The sequence below is a fragment of the Alternaria viburni genome, assembly GCF_023758015.1.
Source record: "Alternaria viburni strain BMP 2772 chromosome Unknown scaffold_4, whole genome shotgun sequence".
Taxonomy (NCBI): domain Eukaryota; kingdom Fungi; phylum Ascomycota; class Dothideomycetes; order Pleosporales; family Pleosporaceae; genus Alternaria; species Alternaria viburni.
In genome coordinates, this window is record NW_026055773.1 from 662509 (window position 1) to 675673 (window position 13165).

At 52.2% G+C, this 13165-nt stretch overlaps 7 protein-coding genes across 7 annotated transcripts; 2 read left to right on the forward strand and 5 right to left on the reverse strand.

Moving 5' to 3' along the window:
• Positions 1-713: 713 nt before the first annotated feature.
• J4E79_002484 (uncharacterized protein) lies at positions 714-1265 on the forward strand (the record flags this gene model as incomplete). Its single annotated transcript, XM_049351383.1, has 1 exon — positions 714-1265. One exon carries the CDS (start codon positions 714-716, stop codon positions 1263-1265), a length of 552 nt encoding a protein of 183 aa, XP_049214021.1.
• Positions 1266-1495: 230 nt separating this feature from the next.
• On the reverse strand, positions 1496-2232 carry J4E79_002485 (uncharacterized protein; the record flags this gene model as incomplete). The annotated part of the gene is made up of 3 exons (XM_049351384.1): positions 1496-1676; positions 1791-1872; positions 1938-2232. The coding sequence occupies 3 exons, from the start codon at positions 2230-2232 to the stop codon at positions 1496-1498; spliced, it is 558 nt and encodes a 185-aa protein (XP_049214022.1).
• A 1040-nt stretch (positions 2233-3272) lies between these two features.
• J4E79_002486 (uncharacterized protein) lies at positions 3273-4065 on the reverse strand (the record flags this gene model as incomplete). Its single annotated transcript, XM_049351385.1, has 3 exons — positions 3273-3553; positions 3624-3995; positions 4041-4065. The coding sequence occupies 3 exons, from the start codon at positions 4063-4065 to the stop codon at positions 3273-3275; spliced, it is 678 nt and encodes a 225-aa protein (XP_049214023.1).
• A 627-nt stretch (positions 4066-4692) lies between these two features.
• J4E79_002487 (uncharacterized protein) lies at positions 4693-5362 on the reverse strand (the record flags this gene model as incomplete). Its single annotated transcript, XM_049351386.1, has 2 exons — positions 4693-5265; positions 5330-5362. The coding sequence occupies 2 exons, from the start codon at positions 5360-5362 to the stop codon at positions 4693-4695; spliced, it is 606 nt and encodes a 201-aa protein (XP_049214024.1).
• A 428-nt stretch (positions 5363-5790) lies between these two features.
• J4E79_002488 (uncharacterized protein) lies at positions 5791-7459 on the reverse strand (the record flags this gene model as incomplete). Its single annotated transcript, XM_049351387.1, has 3 exons — positions 5791-6734; positions 6802-7357; positions 7403-7459. 3 exons carry the CDS (start codon positions 7457-7459, stop codon positions 5791-5793), a joined length of 1557 nt encoding a protein of 518 aa, XP_049214025.1.
• An 861-nt stretch (positions 7460-8320) lies between these two features.
• J4E79_002489 (uncharacterized protein) lies at positions 8321-10874 on the reverse strand (the record flags this gene model as incomplete). The annotated part of the gene is made up of 5 exons (XM_049351388.1): positions 8321-8426; positions 8479-9085; positions 9644-9758; positions 9814-10550; positions 10598-10874. The coding sequence occupies 5 exons, from the start codon at positions 10872-10874 to the stop codon at positions 8321-8323; spliced, it is 1842 nt and encodes a 613-aa protein (XP_049214026.1).
• Positions 10875-12033: 1159 nt separating this feature from the next.
• On the forward strand, positions 12034-12580 carry J4E79_002490 (uncharacterized protein; the record flags this gene model as incomplete). The annotated part of the gene is made up of 2 exons (XM_049351389.1): positions 12034-12120; positions 12179-12580. 2 exons carry the CDS (start codon positions 12034-12036, stop codon positions 12578-12580), a joined length of 489 nt encoding a protein of 162 aa, XP_049214027.1.
• Between the last annotated feature and the right edge of the window lie 585 nt (positions 12581-13165).

Sequence of the window (13165 nt, forward strand, 5' to 3'; positions counted from 1 at the left end):
TTCCGAGCAAGCCTTTGTTGTACGCGATATGAGCTGGTACCCGGATTTACAGGCTCGGTCGGCAATCCCTGCATGGGCTGCAGTCACAAGAATCGGGCGTTAGCCACTTGGACACCAGTATATTGATTAAGCAATTTGGCGTCGCACAAGCGTATTGCAGTTCAGCCTTGCTCCCGGGTTCTGGTGCTCGCTTGTCGCCCTAGGGTACTTTAACCACTTTACGCGGCGACCACGGTCCGAATCATATCCAGCACGAGCACTATATCTGGCATCATGTGGTAGCGTTCTGGAACGGAGATGGAAGATATATGGTAGCAGGATTGTACATCAAAATGTTCTATTCTCGAGAAGATAAGCAATTAGCTATCCACTTGAAGCAGTTGCCATACCTTGCCTCATCATGCGTTGCTCGATCACGACTCTGCTAGCCCTGCTAGCTAGCACTACTCATGCAGCTGTAGGAGATTGGCAGCAATGTATGCTCATCACAAAGTAGTTAGAGTACATTTGCTAATCGGAGACCAGGTGGTGGTACGAACTGGTCTGGAGAGACAGCATGCAACTCAGGTGCCGGCTGCGTCAAGATCAAGTAAGAGACTGAATCGCATTAATGCCTCGTGCACCAATGCTGACTTCTCAGTGACTACTATTCTCAATGCCAGCCCGGCGCGGCACCCGCACCTGCGCCCACGTCTACGTCTGGGCCCTCCACCATGTCCACTATGCCAGTACCAACATCTACAACAGTCACACCAGGTGCACCAACCACCCCCAGCACCCCCGCAGGCACCGGACCAGGCAAGACACTCCAAAGCGGCTACTACTGGATCCGCGGCGTCGCAGCCCCCAACTTCCACAAATACTTCCAAACGAACCCCCTCTATTCGACCGGCCCCGCCCTCCTCGGCGACTACACAACAGCAGGCCAGTTCCAGGTTGTCAGCGGCCAGCTGGTCCAACTCGTCTCCGCACCTGGCGAACCCGTCAAGCTTCTCTACGCCGTAGTATCCGAGGAGCGCTCCATCAACGGCATGTCGCTTGCTGTCAGCTTCTCGGAGAGCAAGAATACGTATGGTACGTTTGCGTGGGGTGGCGATGATCTTCAGTGGAGTGTTGCGGGTGTTAATCGGCCGAATAAGAGTGCGTGGTATGTGTGCACTGGGCAGAAGTTGTATATCAATTTGGGGAATTACTTGTATCAGACGCCGAGTGGGTGCGCTGATCAGACTGTGCATTACTACAACGATAAGACGGCGAACAACTAGGGCATGTATGCATGTGGTTGAAGAGACTCGGACGGCAGAGTGAAGAAGAGTTGGGGATGAGATAGATCAATTGAGTTCAGTAAACTACCGATCCAGACAAGAAGACCATGGCTCATAAGAGCTCATGGCTAATTCAGTGGAATCTCCATGTACCATTCAGTACCAATGCAGTGCTTTTGTTCTCTACCGGGGTCTTTTCTTCCTCAGGTCTTCTCTGTCATCCATTCAACCTAGCAGAGGTAGCCAACTACATCGCCGACGGTAGCGCAGTTGGCCATGAGGGGGTAATCGCACTGGCTACCATTGTTACCAGCCTCGCAGCGGAAGAGCGGGCAGGTGGAGTCGTAGGGACCACCGATCTGGCGGACGACGTCGGTGAAAGGGTTTCCGTTCATGCAAGAAAGTTGGTACCTGCAGAGGTGTTAGCATCGAATTCAGGAAGGCCTGAGGTCTGCACGAAGAGGCAGGAAAGGTGTGGGAAAGGTAGTCTTTGGTGATAGGAAGAGAGGAGAAAGACTGACTTACCAGATCTTGTGATCTTCCTTAGCCCAGGTCATCTGGTACTGATAAACCGTCTGCCAATCGGCTGGCTTGCGAGCGACCTTGACTATTCGCATGAATTAGCAATAGTTCTCATCGAAACGATCCCTCACCTCCGCACTTTTCACTTACCAGAATGTCCACAGCTATCCTCGAGAATAGGCACAGGCGTGATGAACTTCTGGCCGGCGCTGACCTTGACTTCCTCTGTGTCCTTGGCACTCATCGGACCGCAGTTCTCGCCCTGGCCCATGCGCGACCCGGGTTCAGCGGCGACGCCCTGGCGGACCCACACATCGAAGCCGCAGTTGTTGTTGAGGACCAGGTGGATGGAAGGAGCGCTGTCGGGGAAGTTGGGAATCACGGTCGCGTTGGTGAGGGAAAGAACCGAGACCAGGGTCAGGAAAAGAACGGTGAGGATGTACATGATGGTGAGCTTTTGGGAGTTGACGAGAAGCTGTATGAGTGTGTTTTGCTTGACGCTGAATGGGGTTGGAGAGAAAAGGATTGTGTTGAGTGGAGGGGCGGTTTTACTCGCAAGATTGCTTCGAAGTGAGAGGTGAAGGTGAGGAAGGAGCGGAGGGGCGCTATTTCCCGAAAGATGCAGTCCAAGTTTTGCGAGGTGAAGGTGAGGAAGGTGGGTGACCTAGCCGGGACGAGACCGCAGTCTGAGTCAAAGATGCACTCTGCTTATTCTGAGCAACATGGAGAGCTTTTTGTGTGCCTCATTCCATCTCTTTATCACCTTAGCAGTGCATTTTGAGCGACACCGGTCGAGTTGCGGAGATGATGCCAAGCTCGGAGTCAAAGACGGTGAGCGATCGAGTGTTAAAAGTCGAACCCGGACATGCAGTGTTCTATGGGCGGTCTAGATACATCAGCGGTTAAACAATCAACCAAGGGACTCATCTCGATGAATCGAAGCGGTGCAAACACGCTGGCATCGATGAGGCGTTTCTAACTAATTGCGGAGGAAGTGTGGAATGAAACGCATGATCTATGTATTGTTTTCGTTCGAGCCGAGCAGGATGAGCGTATGAGACTGCCGTCTCAAGAGATCCGATGGGGAGTACTATTCAGTGGGTTGAGCAATTGAAGGACCATGCACTTTTGTCGTCCTCAAGTCATTTCGGTGGTTGGACAGGTCATGCGTGAGGTGTCTTTGACTTTGTGGTTAACTCCATATGCTTGGTACAGCCTATACGTGGCAAGCTTCTCCACCACGAAAAATGCGGTAATGGACTTAATGATCACTGTGAGTGTAGGACAACGAGGATGTGCATGGTGATAGGTTATTGATGATTAATAGATGAACACCGGAGTGTCTCGCAGCATATCTATCTAGCTCATGTTGCGCATTTGCCAAATGCCATACAAAAGCCCTCTGATATCCAAGTCTATATAGTTCGCGAACACTCAATCAACATCCTCGACTCCAAGTCAACAACGACCCTCATACCCGCCAACCTACTCCAACCTACCACAAAGCACTCCGACAACGCTACCGATAGTAGCGCAGACAGGCTGGATCGGCCAGTCGCATCCATGGACCGGGTCTTTACCGTACTGGCCAGGCGCGCAGTGAACGAAAGGACATGTGGGGCCGAAGCCAGCGAGGTAGCGCTCAACATCCTGGAATGGCGCACCGTCCTCGGCAGAGAGGTTATACCACATACGGCCGTCATGGGGGTCCAGGGAGTACTCGATCTGGTAGACGTTGCGATCCTCGGGATGGTAGGCGACCTTGACTGGGTGTGTATTAGCAGGAGCAATTGCAGGTAATGAGGAAGGTTGGGAGATGAAATAGGAAATACGTACTGTTGTGACCACACTGGTTCAGCTGACACGGGAAGGGCGCCTTGTACCTATGGCCTGGTAGTACTTCCACCATCTGGGTCTCCCCAGCATGGTCGCAGGGCACCCCAAAGGAGTTGTTGGCAGCGATAGATAGACGAGCCCAGACTGAGAAGGGACAGTGGTTCCGAAGTTCACCTCGAATCTGAGGAATGTCTGGGTCACCCATGCCGATCCAACTAGGCACGGATATAGACGCCATCGAGGAGCCAGGCTCGATCAGTGAGGACATGAAGTGCTCAGGGGAGAAAACATGGGTCCAGTCCTTGGACATGTCTTGGGTCTTGAAATCAGTCGGAGCGGCGTTGGTAAACACAGTAAGGAAGCTGAGTGCAACTGTCCTCGATTAGTCGAGCTTGAAGACTTCATGGGGCAACTTACCAGCGAAGTAACTGGAGGAATGCATCGTGTCGATGATAGGTAGATCGGAGAGGATCTAGGAGATCTGATATGTGAGAAAGGGAGATAAGATCGAGTACTGTATATAGGAATAGCTTTCGGGAGAAATCGCTGGTCAGGGAAGTCGGAGCTGGTGTAGAAGAGAAGGAACGAAGAAGTTCGCAGCTTATATGCGCCAATGAGTGCACGCTACTGGCACTATTACAGCGCGCTCTTACCGTCATAGCGACCAAAGACCCAGGTGACTCTTGCGGTAATCGCACGTGTGAAGCAGGAGGCGGTGTTAGCTGGCGGAATGACGAAAAGAAGCCAAGGAACTGAGAGCGTTCGTCGCGGGAACGAGTGAGCAGGAAACGAAAGGCGATAAACGCCATTTTGAGTTAGGTAAAGAGCACGTTCTTTGATCACGGGTGCCAAGTGGTCTCGAATATTGGGTGTTCGTTTGATATTACCCACAAGCAGCGTGTTCTGTGAGCAAGTTACCAACCGCGCCTTGATGTGATCATGAAGCCTCGAAGGTCAGACCGCTGATGACGCGCTTGAGGGGATCGTTTACCTGCACATAACATCGCGCCACGAGGAAATCATCGATGGAGTTGGTGACGGGACTGCGCCCAGGCCCAGGCAGGCTCTATCACAACATCGTCTTCGCGGCATTCCATCCCGCAGCCCAATGCCAAAGCCTCGCGTCTACTGTCTTGCCCTCTTGATCGTACTTGACCAAGCGGTCGTACAGCTCGTCGATTGGTACCACGACCCTCTCGATGAATTCGCCATCATCTAGCGCCTGCTCGGGCTCCGCGTCGCCTTCCTTCAAGTTGACTTCCACCATGGCCAATTGCATATTTGCGGTGCTTAGACCAGGATCGGAGACGATAGTCGGGCTGATGAAAGCTAGCTTGCCCTTGTATCCAGTCTCCTCGTGTAGCTCTCGTACGCTGGCCTCGCTAGGTGTTTCCTTCTCGTCGACTAGACCGGCGGGAAGCTCGACGCAGACGGCATTGACGGGTGGGCGGTACTGCAGGATGATGATGGTGGAAGGCGGCCGCGAGGGGTGGCGGATGATTGTGGTGATGGCGACGGCGTCGACGCCTGCCTTGCCTCGAGTCTTGCGCGCCGCGGCTTCCCATACGCGGTCTTTACCAGTTTGATCCTGCCATGAGATCTTCTGGAACTCGATCCACTTTGCCTCGCTGGCAGGAAGTGGCTGTAGAGGCAGACGTAAACAGTCAGTACATATCTCACATTTATATCGTACAGTTTGAACTTACCTCTACTTTGACGATCTTTGGATCTTGCGGCATGTTGTAGGCTGCGCAGAGTGGTGCGCGGGTGTGGAAGGTGCGTGGGAGAAGGCTGTGCTGTATAGTGGAAATGCGCAGTCGCGGTATGGCTCGGTAACTGAGTTTAGCAGAGGTCGGTGATTGTTTTGCAAGTAGAGAAATCGGGTGTCTGTGCATCGGTGGTGACTGTTGATGTCAAGCTGCCGGCGATTGTGGACGCTGACGTAGGAGATTCGGAGCTAACCCAGCCCCGCGGGCCGCGTCGCGCTATCGCGAGGTCACGTGGGCGTGTTGATTAGTGCACTCTTCAAGTGCATGAGTGATCAAACAGGTGCTGGATAAGCAGCAGGTACATTGATTGAGCAATATAGCGAATATTAAATCCCTTACCAGATGTAGAATTTATATACTGCCATCCTTAGTCATTGCGCTGCCGCATGCCAAAGCCTCTAAGCAGGCGTCTTCCTCACATCCGTCAACTTAACCATCAACGGACTCTTCTCCCAAGTGTTATACGCCTTCAACCCCTTGAACTCATCCTTCGGATCCCAAAGCGGCGCGCCATCCGCAAACTCAACATCAAAGTTCCACAAAATCGCACCCAGAATCAGCCTCAACTCGACGTACGTCAAATTCCTGCCAATGCACCCTCTCGGTCCAGTCGAGAAGGGTTGCGCCGCTTTCTTGGCGTCGCTGGCAAATTGTGCTTTAAACTCTGGTGTGTCGAGGAAGCGTTCGGGGATGAAAGTGTCCGGTTGCGCGAAGTTGGCAGCTGAGTGTGATGCGCCCCAAGAACTGACGCAGACCGAGGTGTTTTCGGGTACGGCGTGGCCGTCGATTAAGGAACCGCCTTTGGGCACTGTGCGCAAGAGACCAACGGGTACTGGAGGGAAGATGCGAAGGCCCTCCTCGATGCAAGCGTTCATGTATGGTAAGCTGCCCAAGACGTCCATGTTGATGTCTTCTTCTGTCTTGACCGCGCTTCTCAACTCGTCCTTCAACTTCTGGAATATGACGGGGTTTCTCAAGAGGTAGTTCGTTAGTCCACAGAGCTCCGTTGCAGTAGTTTCACTGCCCGCCACGATGAACAAAGCTGCATTCATGATCACCTCGTCATCGCTGACCTCGTTCTTCTTCTCTCGTTGTTTCAGAATGTACCAGATGAAGTCGCGGTGATCGTTGTCTTTTTGGTTCAGTCTCTTCACAGTCTTCTCAGTCGAGTTGCGCAGATGGCGGAAACGGCGTTCGCGGACGACGGTGGGTATGCACCACATGAGGAACTTCTGCGCGAGAGACCCGGGTCTGGCAAAGCGGCGCGTTGCTTGTTCGATCGCGCCGGATTTGATGGCTTCGTAGATGAGGACGACCCAGTTTGCGGATTCAGAGCCTTCGCCTGAAAATATATGTCAGTACAGCCTGGGAGTACATGTTGCGACAACGCTTATGTGGGTGACATGTACCTTCGCGTAGACATCCAAACGGCTCGCCAAAACTGAGGTCGCCAATGATGTCGAAGGTGCAGAAGTTGAACCATGAAACCATGTTCGCCGCTTCACCCTTGTGCGCCTTTTCCCTCAGCCTGTCCACAAATAGGTTCACATATCCCTTCAAGATATACTGCTGTTCCAGCAAAGCCTGCTTGCTGAAAGCATGAGCCAGCGCTCTCCTCTGCCTCGCATGGTGGATATCAGGAGCCATGGTCAAATTCGTCGCGCCTGGAATCGCTTCTACAGCACCGACGTGGATAGGATCTTTGTCCATGTTCGCAAGCCCGACTCGATGTCCGTAAATATCGTCCCAAGCTTTTGCTGTGTTGAAGGAAAGCTCATTAGGCATGACGCGCACTACGGGTCCATATTTGTCGTGGTGGACCTTGTAGTCGAAGGCAATGCGGCCGCGTAGTAGTGAGATTATCGAGGGAACGGGCGAGATGCGCCACAATAGCGGGCCGGGGTATTTGGCAAGAGGGTGAAGTGTGAGGTTGTAGATTGCCGTCAAGACTACGTATGTGACGAACTGGACTTATCAGATCAATGTCAAGAGGAGAGCTGAAAGACGTACTGCAGCGGGTGCCCAGATCGCAACTAGACGGGCGCGATCCTCGTCTACGAAACCCATGGTGAAGTTCGCTCTCTATTCAGTCGTTTTTTTAACGAATAGTCAAGAGAACAGAAAGCAACAACCAAGCTGACACAAATGAAGTAAGGCTGAACAAGACACGAACCGCACGACGATTGAGATATACCAAAGCCGACCGATCCCTGTGACCATGACGCTACATGCACTACAACGCGTAGTCATCCGTCGTTGCCATAGCGGCAGCAGCTCGCCAAAGCATATCCGACGCCATATATGCAGAGCCGTCAGAAAGACTTGCCAAAAGCGTCTGTCAATTCTAGCCGACTAACCGCGAGGCCCTAGAAACCAGATTGTCGTGTTCCACGACATCTGTCATTCCACTGAGGCGTTTTTACAGATATTGCCGACATGCAAAAAGTGATCACGCCTTCTGTGAGAAGGGCAAACTTCCATGCTTGGGGTTGGATATGCTTTAGCGTGATGCAGCGTGGGCGCCCCGCCTGCCCGCATGTTGACCCCGCGCAGGTTTCCACAATCGGAGCTAGCGAATGAGCGTATGGCCGATGCATGCGACTCGCGCATGGCAATGGCATGATCAGGCTTGAGTCGTGAGCGTAGCACAGTAAGCAAGACGAATTGCATTGTGTCGATGAAGACTGGTCCGGACGTGGTCGCCTATAGCGTGGTCACAGTGCCACACGCACTCGTTCTTCTGTTGTGCTCGGTCTGACAATCTTGACAGCTTCGTGGGTACCTAGGTATTAAGCTCGCATGTGAGATACCCGTGCAACCTGAGAGGCGTCTTCGTCGTCACCAGTGTCTGGGGAGATTGTGTGTCGTGAAGCTCGATGTGGTAGTTTTGATAACTAGTTGGCTATAGACGGGTGCGACACGCGCGGGTCATGTTTCTTGTGCTGCGACGGGCGGTGTTATGACGTGTAGGCCACTGGCAGCTTTGATAGCATCGAACCAGATGTTTCCCATGTGAAAGTACCCGGAATAGGACCTGATTCGATTAGCAAACGTGGTTCTAAGCCACAGGTAACTGGAACACCTACGGATGTAGCCCGTCAACTAACTCCTCGGGCAGGACGACGCTGTGGTCGACAACCGCAACCTTGAAGCCCTGATCAAGCTTCTTCTTCGCAACTGCAGGCACGGCATCATTGAACCTCTTTATGTTTTCCTGCGCCTGTGTATCCGCTCCCTGTATGATCTTCGCAACCAGCACCGCAGCGTCCGGGCACATGTCCAGCACGTCGTCCAACAACGCTGCTAAACGCTTCGGCGCATCTGCCCACTTCTCTTCTGCGGTTTCGGGTCGAGCAAGATCGTTCGTGCCAATATGCAACAAGACGACATTCGGTCGCATCTGAAGTCCAGCTTTCATCAGGCCCTGAAGCTCGCTGATGGTGGCCCCTGGATGCCCCTCGTTGTCATTGTTGGGCATGAGCCCAGAGCGCTGCGTGCCGACAAAGTTCACCGACGCGTAGCGCGCACGTATAAGCGCGTGGATTAGTTGTGCGCGGTATCCATCTGTCCCGTTATCTGCACCCGGCTGGCCACCCCAAGTTATCGAGTCGCCGAGCGGAAGTATGCGTAGTGGAAGGTTGAGGTTCGCGCCCGGTCGTTTGTGGGGGAAGCTTGACATCAGCAGCAGGATTACTATGGAGATGTTAGCAACATATAATGAAGACACAGGTGTCCAACATGGGCAGCATCTTGGAGTGCCAATGCGACAACTGTAGTTGAGTCTAACGCGCCCGGAACCTTGGAACGCTGACGCGACGCACCTATGCAGAAAAAGGCCACTACGCCCAGGCCTTTCAGGACCAGCTTGTTTCGCGGACCTCCCGCAGATGGGAGCATCGGAGGATATCGAGACTGTTCATCAGTCGCCTAGATGGTGCTGCTTCAATGGCATTGTGGGGGCGCAGCAAACAGGAGTCCAGATGAGACCGACGGCTAGCGTCATAGCTCTAGCAATTGACCGACCTTGCGCTATTTATAAGCAGTGAGACTTTGGCTGAGAGTCGCGCATATTAAACAGGAATGTATTGAAACCTCAGGTCGTGTTCGCCAATGGGCATGACGCGGGGGCCCGGGCAGCCACGAGCTTGGAAGGCCCACTTGCCGGACCCTTAAGGTCCCCTAAACACTCACAGCACACTCTTCCAAGGTTTCCTTCACGACATCAGGGTATCACTTTCACTTTCCTCATACGATCGAACGCAGTCGTCCATGTTTCCTTCGTCCCAATCTCCTCCGTGTATCCAACCTTGTGCGAAGCTTCCATACTCATCTGGCGGTCGAAGTCGAACATTGTCATGATGAAGTACTAATAGTGGTCAGCTACTGCACGCGCACACGACGCAACCAGATTTGCGACATACCTGGAATCCAGGGTGCGTGATATCGCTATCGACGCTTCCCTTCTTGAGATTGTGCTTCTTCTCCAGTTCCTCCCACTGCTTCTTATGCGCGTCAATGTACGCGCCCGGCTGTGGTGAGCCCTCTTCAGGCCCGGTACCCTTCAGACCGAAGTAATCACAAATTACCGGCCACTTGCCGCTCCAGCTATCTTCCTGACCGCCCACGTTAAAGCTTTGCGACGCGGTCTTCTCTGGGTTCAAAGACGCGTGGATGGAAAAGTGCGCAACCATATCTTGTGGAGACTCATTGTATTTGTTCATCCACGACTTCTCAGTACCAGGGAATGGGCACTTTGCGCCCTCGCCCTCAACCGATCGATATAGCGAAAGGTACAACGCCAGTGTTTGCGCAAGGCAGTATGCGTTATTATTCGGCACGAAACCGATGATGTTGTCTGGCCGGACCTCGCACCAGCTCCAGTTCTTTCCTTTGGAGATGCGTTTTAAGCAATCAATCTGGTTGTAGTAGAAAAGCTGGGAAAGGTACGGTTCGGGAATCGGTGGAAGTGTTTCCTTGAGCGGTAGGTCGTTCGCGAATGGGAACTTGTCTAACATCTGGCAACCGTAGATCTTGGTTCCTGTCGGAAGCAGTACGTACGATAGTTTGGAGGACAGATGATCGATCGCAGTCACAGCGCGCTCCAACATCGCTTCGTTGGTCTTGCACTCGGCTTCTGGTTCGTCGATCTGCTTGTATGCTTGGTATTGTCAGACTTTGCGGTTTCGTCTGACAACTTTGACTTACAATAGAAGTACACTTGTGTCACGGTCTCAACATCCTTGACCTTTTCTTTGATTTGCTTCTCTAGCTCTTCTTGTGTGCCCTTGATAAGATCGACACCAGAGACTATCTGCAATCTTGGATCGTCAGGCCAGAGAGCCATCTCACGTGTCAGCGGTCGATTGACCATCGCTGTTACTCGTGAGAAAGCATCCTTGGAAGGGTATCCGTTCAGGATAGCATTGACAATGGCCCATCCAGAAATTCCAGAAGCGCCATAAATCAGCGCGTGGTTGCCCATGATGTAAGTATGGCTTTCACGTCGATATAAAGGTTCAAAGGTATGCGCAATGTAAGGCTCGCAAAAGCAATAACGCGACGCGTGAAGGCCAAACCCCTGGTATATGTATCTAGAACAATACCACATCGGATCCAGCCCGCATTATCATAGTATGCTATCATTGGATGAGCCAGCTATGCTGCTGCATGCAAGTACCTGCTGCTTGGAACAGCCTGGGCTGAGGATGCTTATGCGGAGAACAATATCCAACAGGTGCCTGACGAGTCCTTTCCCCGCAGCGTCATCCGCCATGACTCGCCCTCTGACAGCCTTCGGCTACATTGCCGGCGACTTGCATTTTCCGTGGGAATACTGACCGTGCTGGATGCAGCACATGCTCGTGCGTAATGCGAAGGCACTTCAGATGGTTAAGGGTTGATACGGGCATGGGGCATCGTGAGTTTCTGTGGCAGTGGGAAGGTGCTAATCAGGCTAGCGCGCCCCAGGCACTCGATCGGCCTTATCGTACGGAGTTCCTCTACCTCTTTTACTACCACGATCATTTTCGCACTGCTTTAAGCTCAATCGTGCCACACTTTTGCAAGTACTGGCCGTGTAGATATCAAGTATGTCGCCTACATAATCAGGTATGCCGTTACGTCTGGCTTGCGAAGGCTTTCCACACCGCGATCCTTCCGCCTTCGCGTTGGCGCCTTTAAAAGCATCACGTTCTCGAGGGCCCTATTGGTCGTCTCTAACACACTCTGAAATGCTGTTCTCATACTCACGTATCGTTGTCGCGATGTGAACAGGAAGTCTGTGAGAGAGTAAAGGCGCATCCCGTTCGCTTTCGTCCACGTGTGCCATACATATGTAAACTGTTATCTCTTGTTTCTATCTCAATCTACGACATGTTAGATTGCCTTTATCTTCAATTGACTGGTCCTTCCTCTCGGCGTACAGCAAAACTCAATCCAGCGATCTGCGGTGTGTCGTCGCCGCCTTCACCTCCAGGGCTGCGTTTTCTAAGGCTGCAGCCAGCTTTACCTGTGTAGTGCTTCCCAGGCATATAATAATACCATTCTCTTCCGTATCTAAATCTTCAAATTCCATACTCCTAAGACTACGTTGCAGCATTGAGCCATCTCACGAGGACCTGATTCAACTTCACGATACCAACATGGCACGAGCGAAAGAAACAGACCGCCCCTCGGGCAAAGCCGAGAGCAGGCATGCGACTACGGCAGTTGATCGTCTGCGAGTAGCGGTAGATATCCTCATAATAACATTTCTTGCTGAGTAAGATGACTGACGTGACTACACAGAAGCGACAACTCCAGAGTTTCAACAAAGCGCAGACAAAGTTATACACCATGTTCGAAGAAATGACGCAGGAACTTGAACACGCCAAGGAAGACATTGACAAGATTGAGGACTCGTGGATGGCGGTCAGCTATAAACTGGATGCGACCGAGACCGAGCTAGACACAACTAAGAGTCAGCTGGCTGAGGTAAAGGGAAGCCGTGACATGTACAGACGCTGGTGGCTTGAAGATGACCGCGCATTGAGTTCAGAAAAGCGCATTAATGAGAAGCTGGCAACCGAACTGGCGATCGAGAAAGAGAAGGCCAAGAAAAACAATGACGCCCAGGAAAAGCTCAACCAGCTCCAGAAACAATGGTCATCACTCTCACATATCCTCGGCAACGAAGATCACAAATGCTAGATGGATGGCATGTTGCATGCTGGCAGGCATAATCATTTGCTTCAGGAAGAAGGTCTAACATGAAGTGGAGTTGCAAATGAGGTTGTGTTTCTGGGCATTTGCCTTTGCGACATGCGGAACCATGATGGTATTTGCAGTATTCCGCCCTGGTGTTCGTTACACTACAGAAGATATATAGTGAAAAACCGACACCATGGGTATGAGCATCTTGTACATAAGAGCTATGAATCGACCAAAACAGTACGACGGAAGAAAGCACTCCTTTCTCTGTACCGAAAGCTTCAAGTTAATGTAGGATGCACCAGTATCCCTTCGCGTCCGTGATAGGCACTCCAGTGATACTTCTCGCCTTCAACTTTCCCGCATCGCATGTATCCCACCTGCACTCCCGTTAGCCCAATCTACTTCGCGATTTCTTCTAGGCGACAAGGATTACTGTGAGAAATCGCATCCACACGCCTCAGACACCGTTGCTGATACTGCTTTGCCCGTGATCCCATAACAAGCATCACCGTAGATGACTTGGGTCTTGCCGCCTTGTAGGTAGATGGTGCCGCAAATAGGTGGCCTGGGTACAGTGGGCGC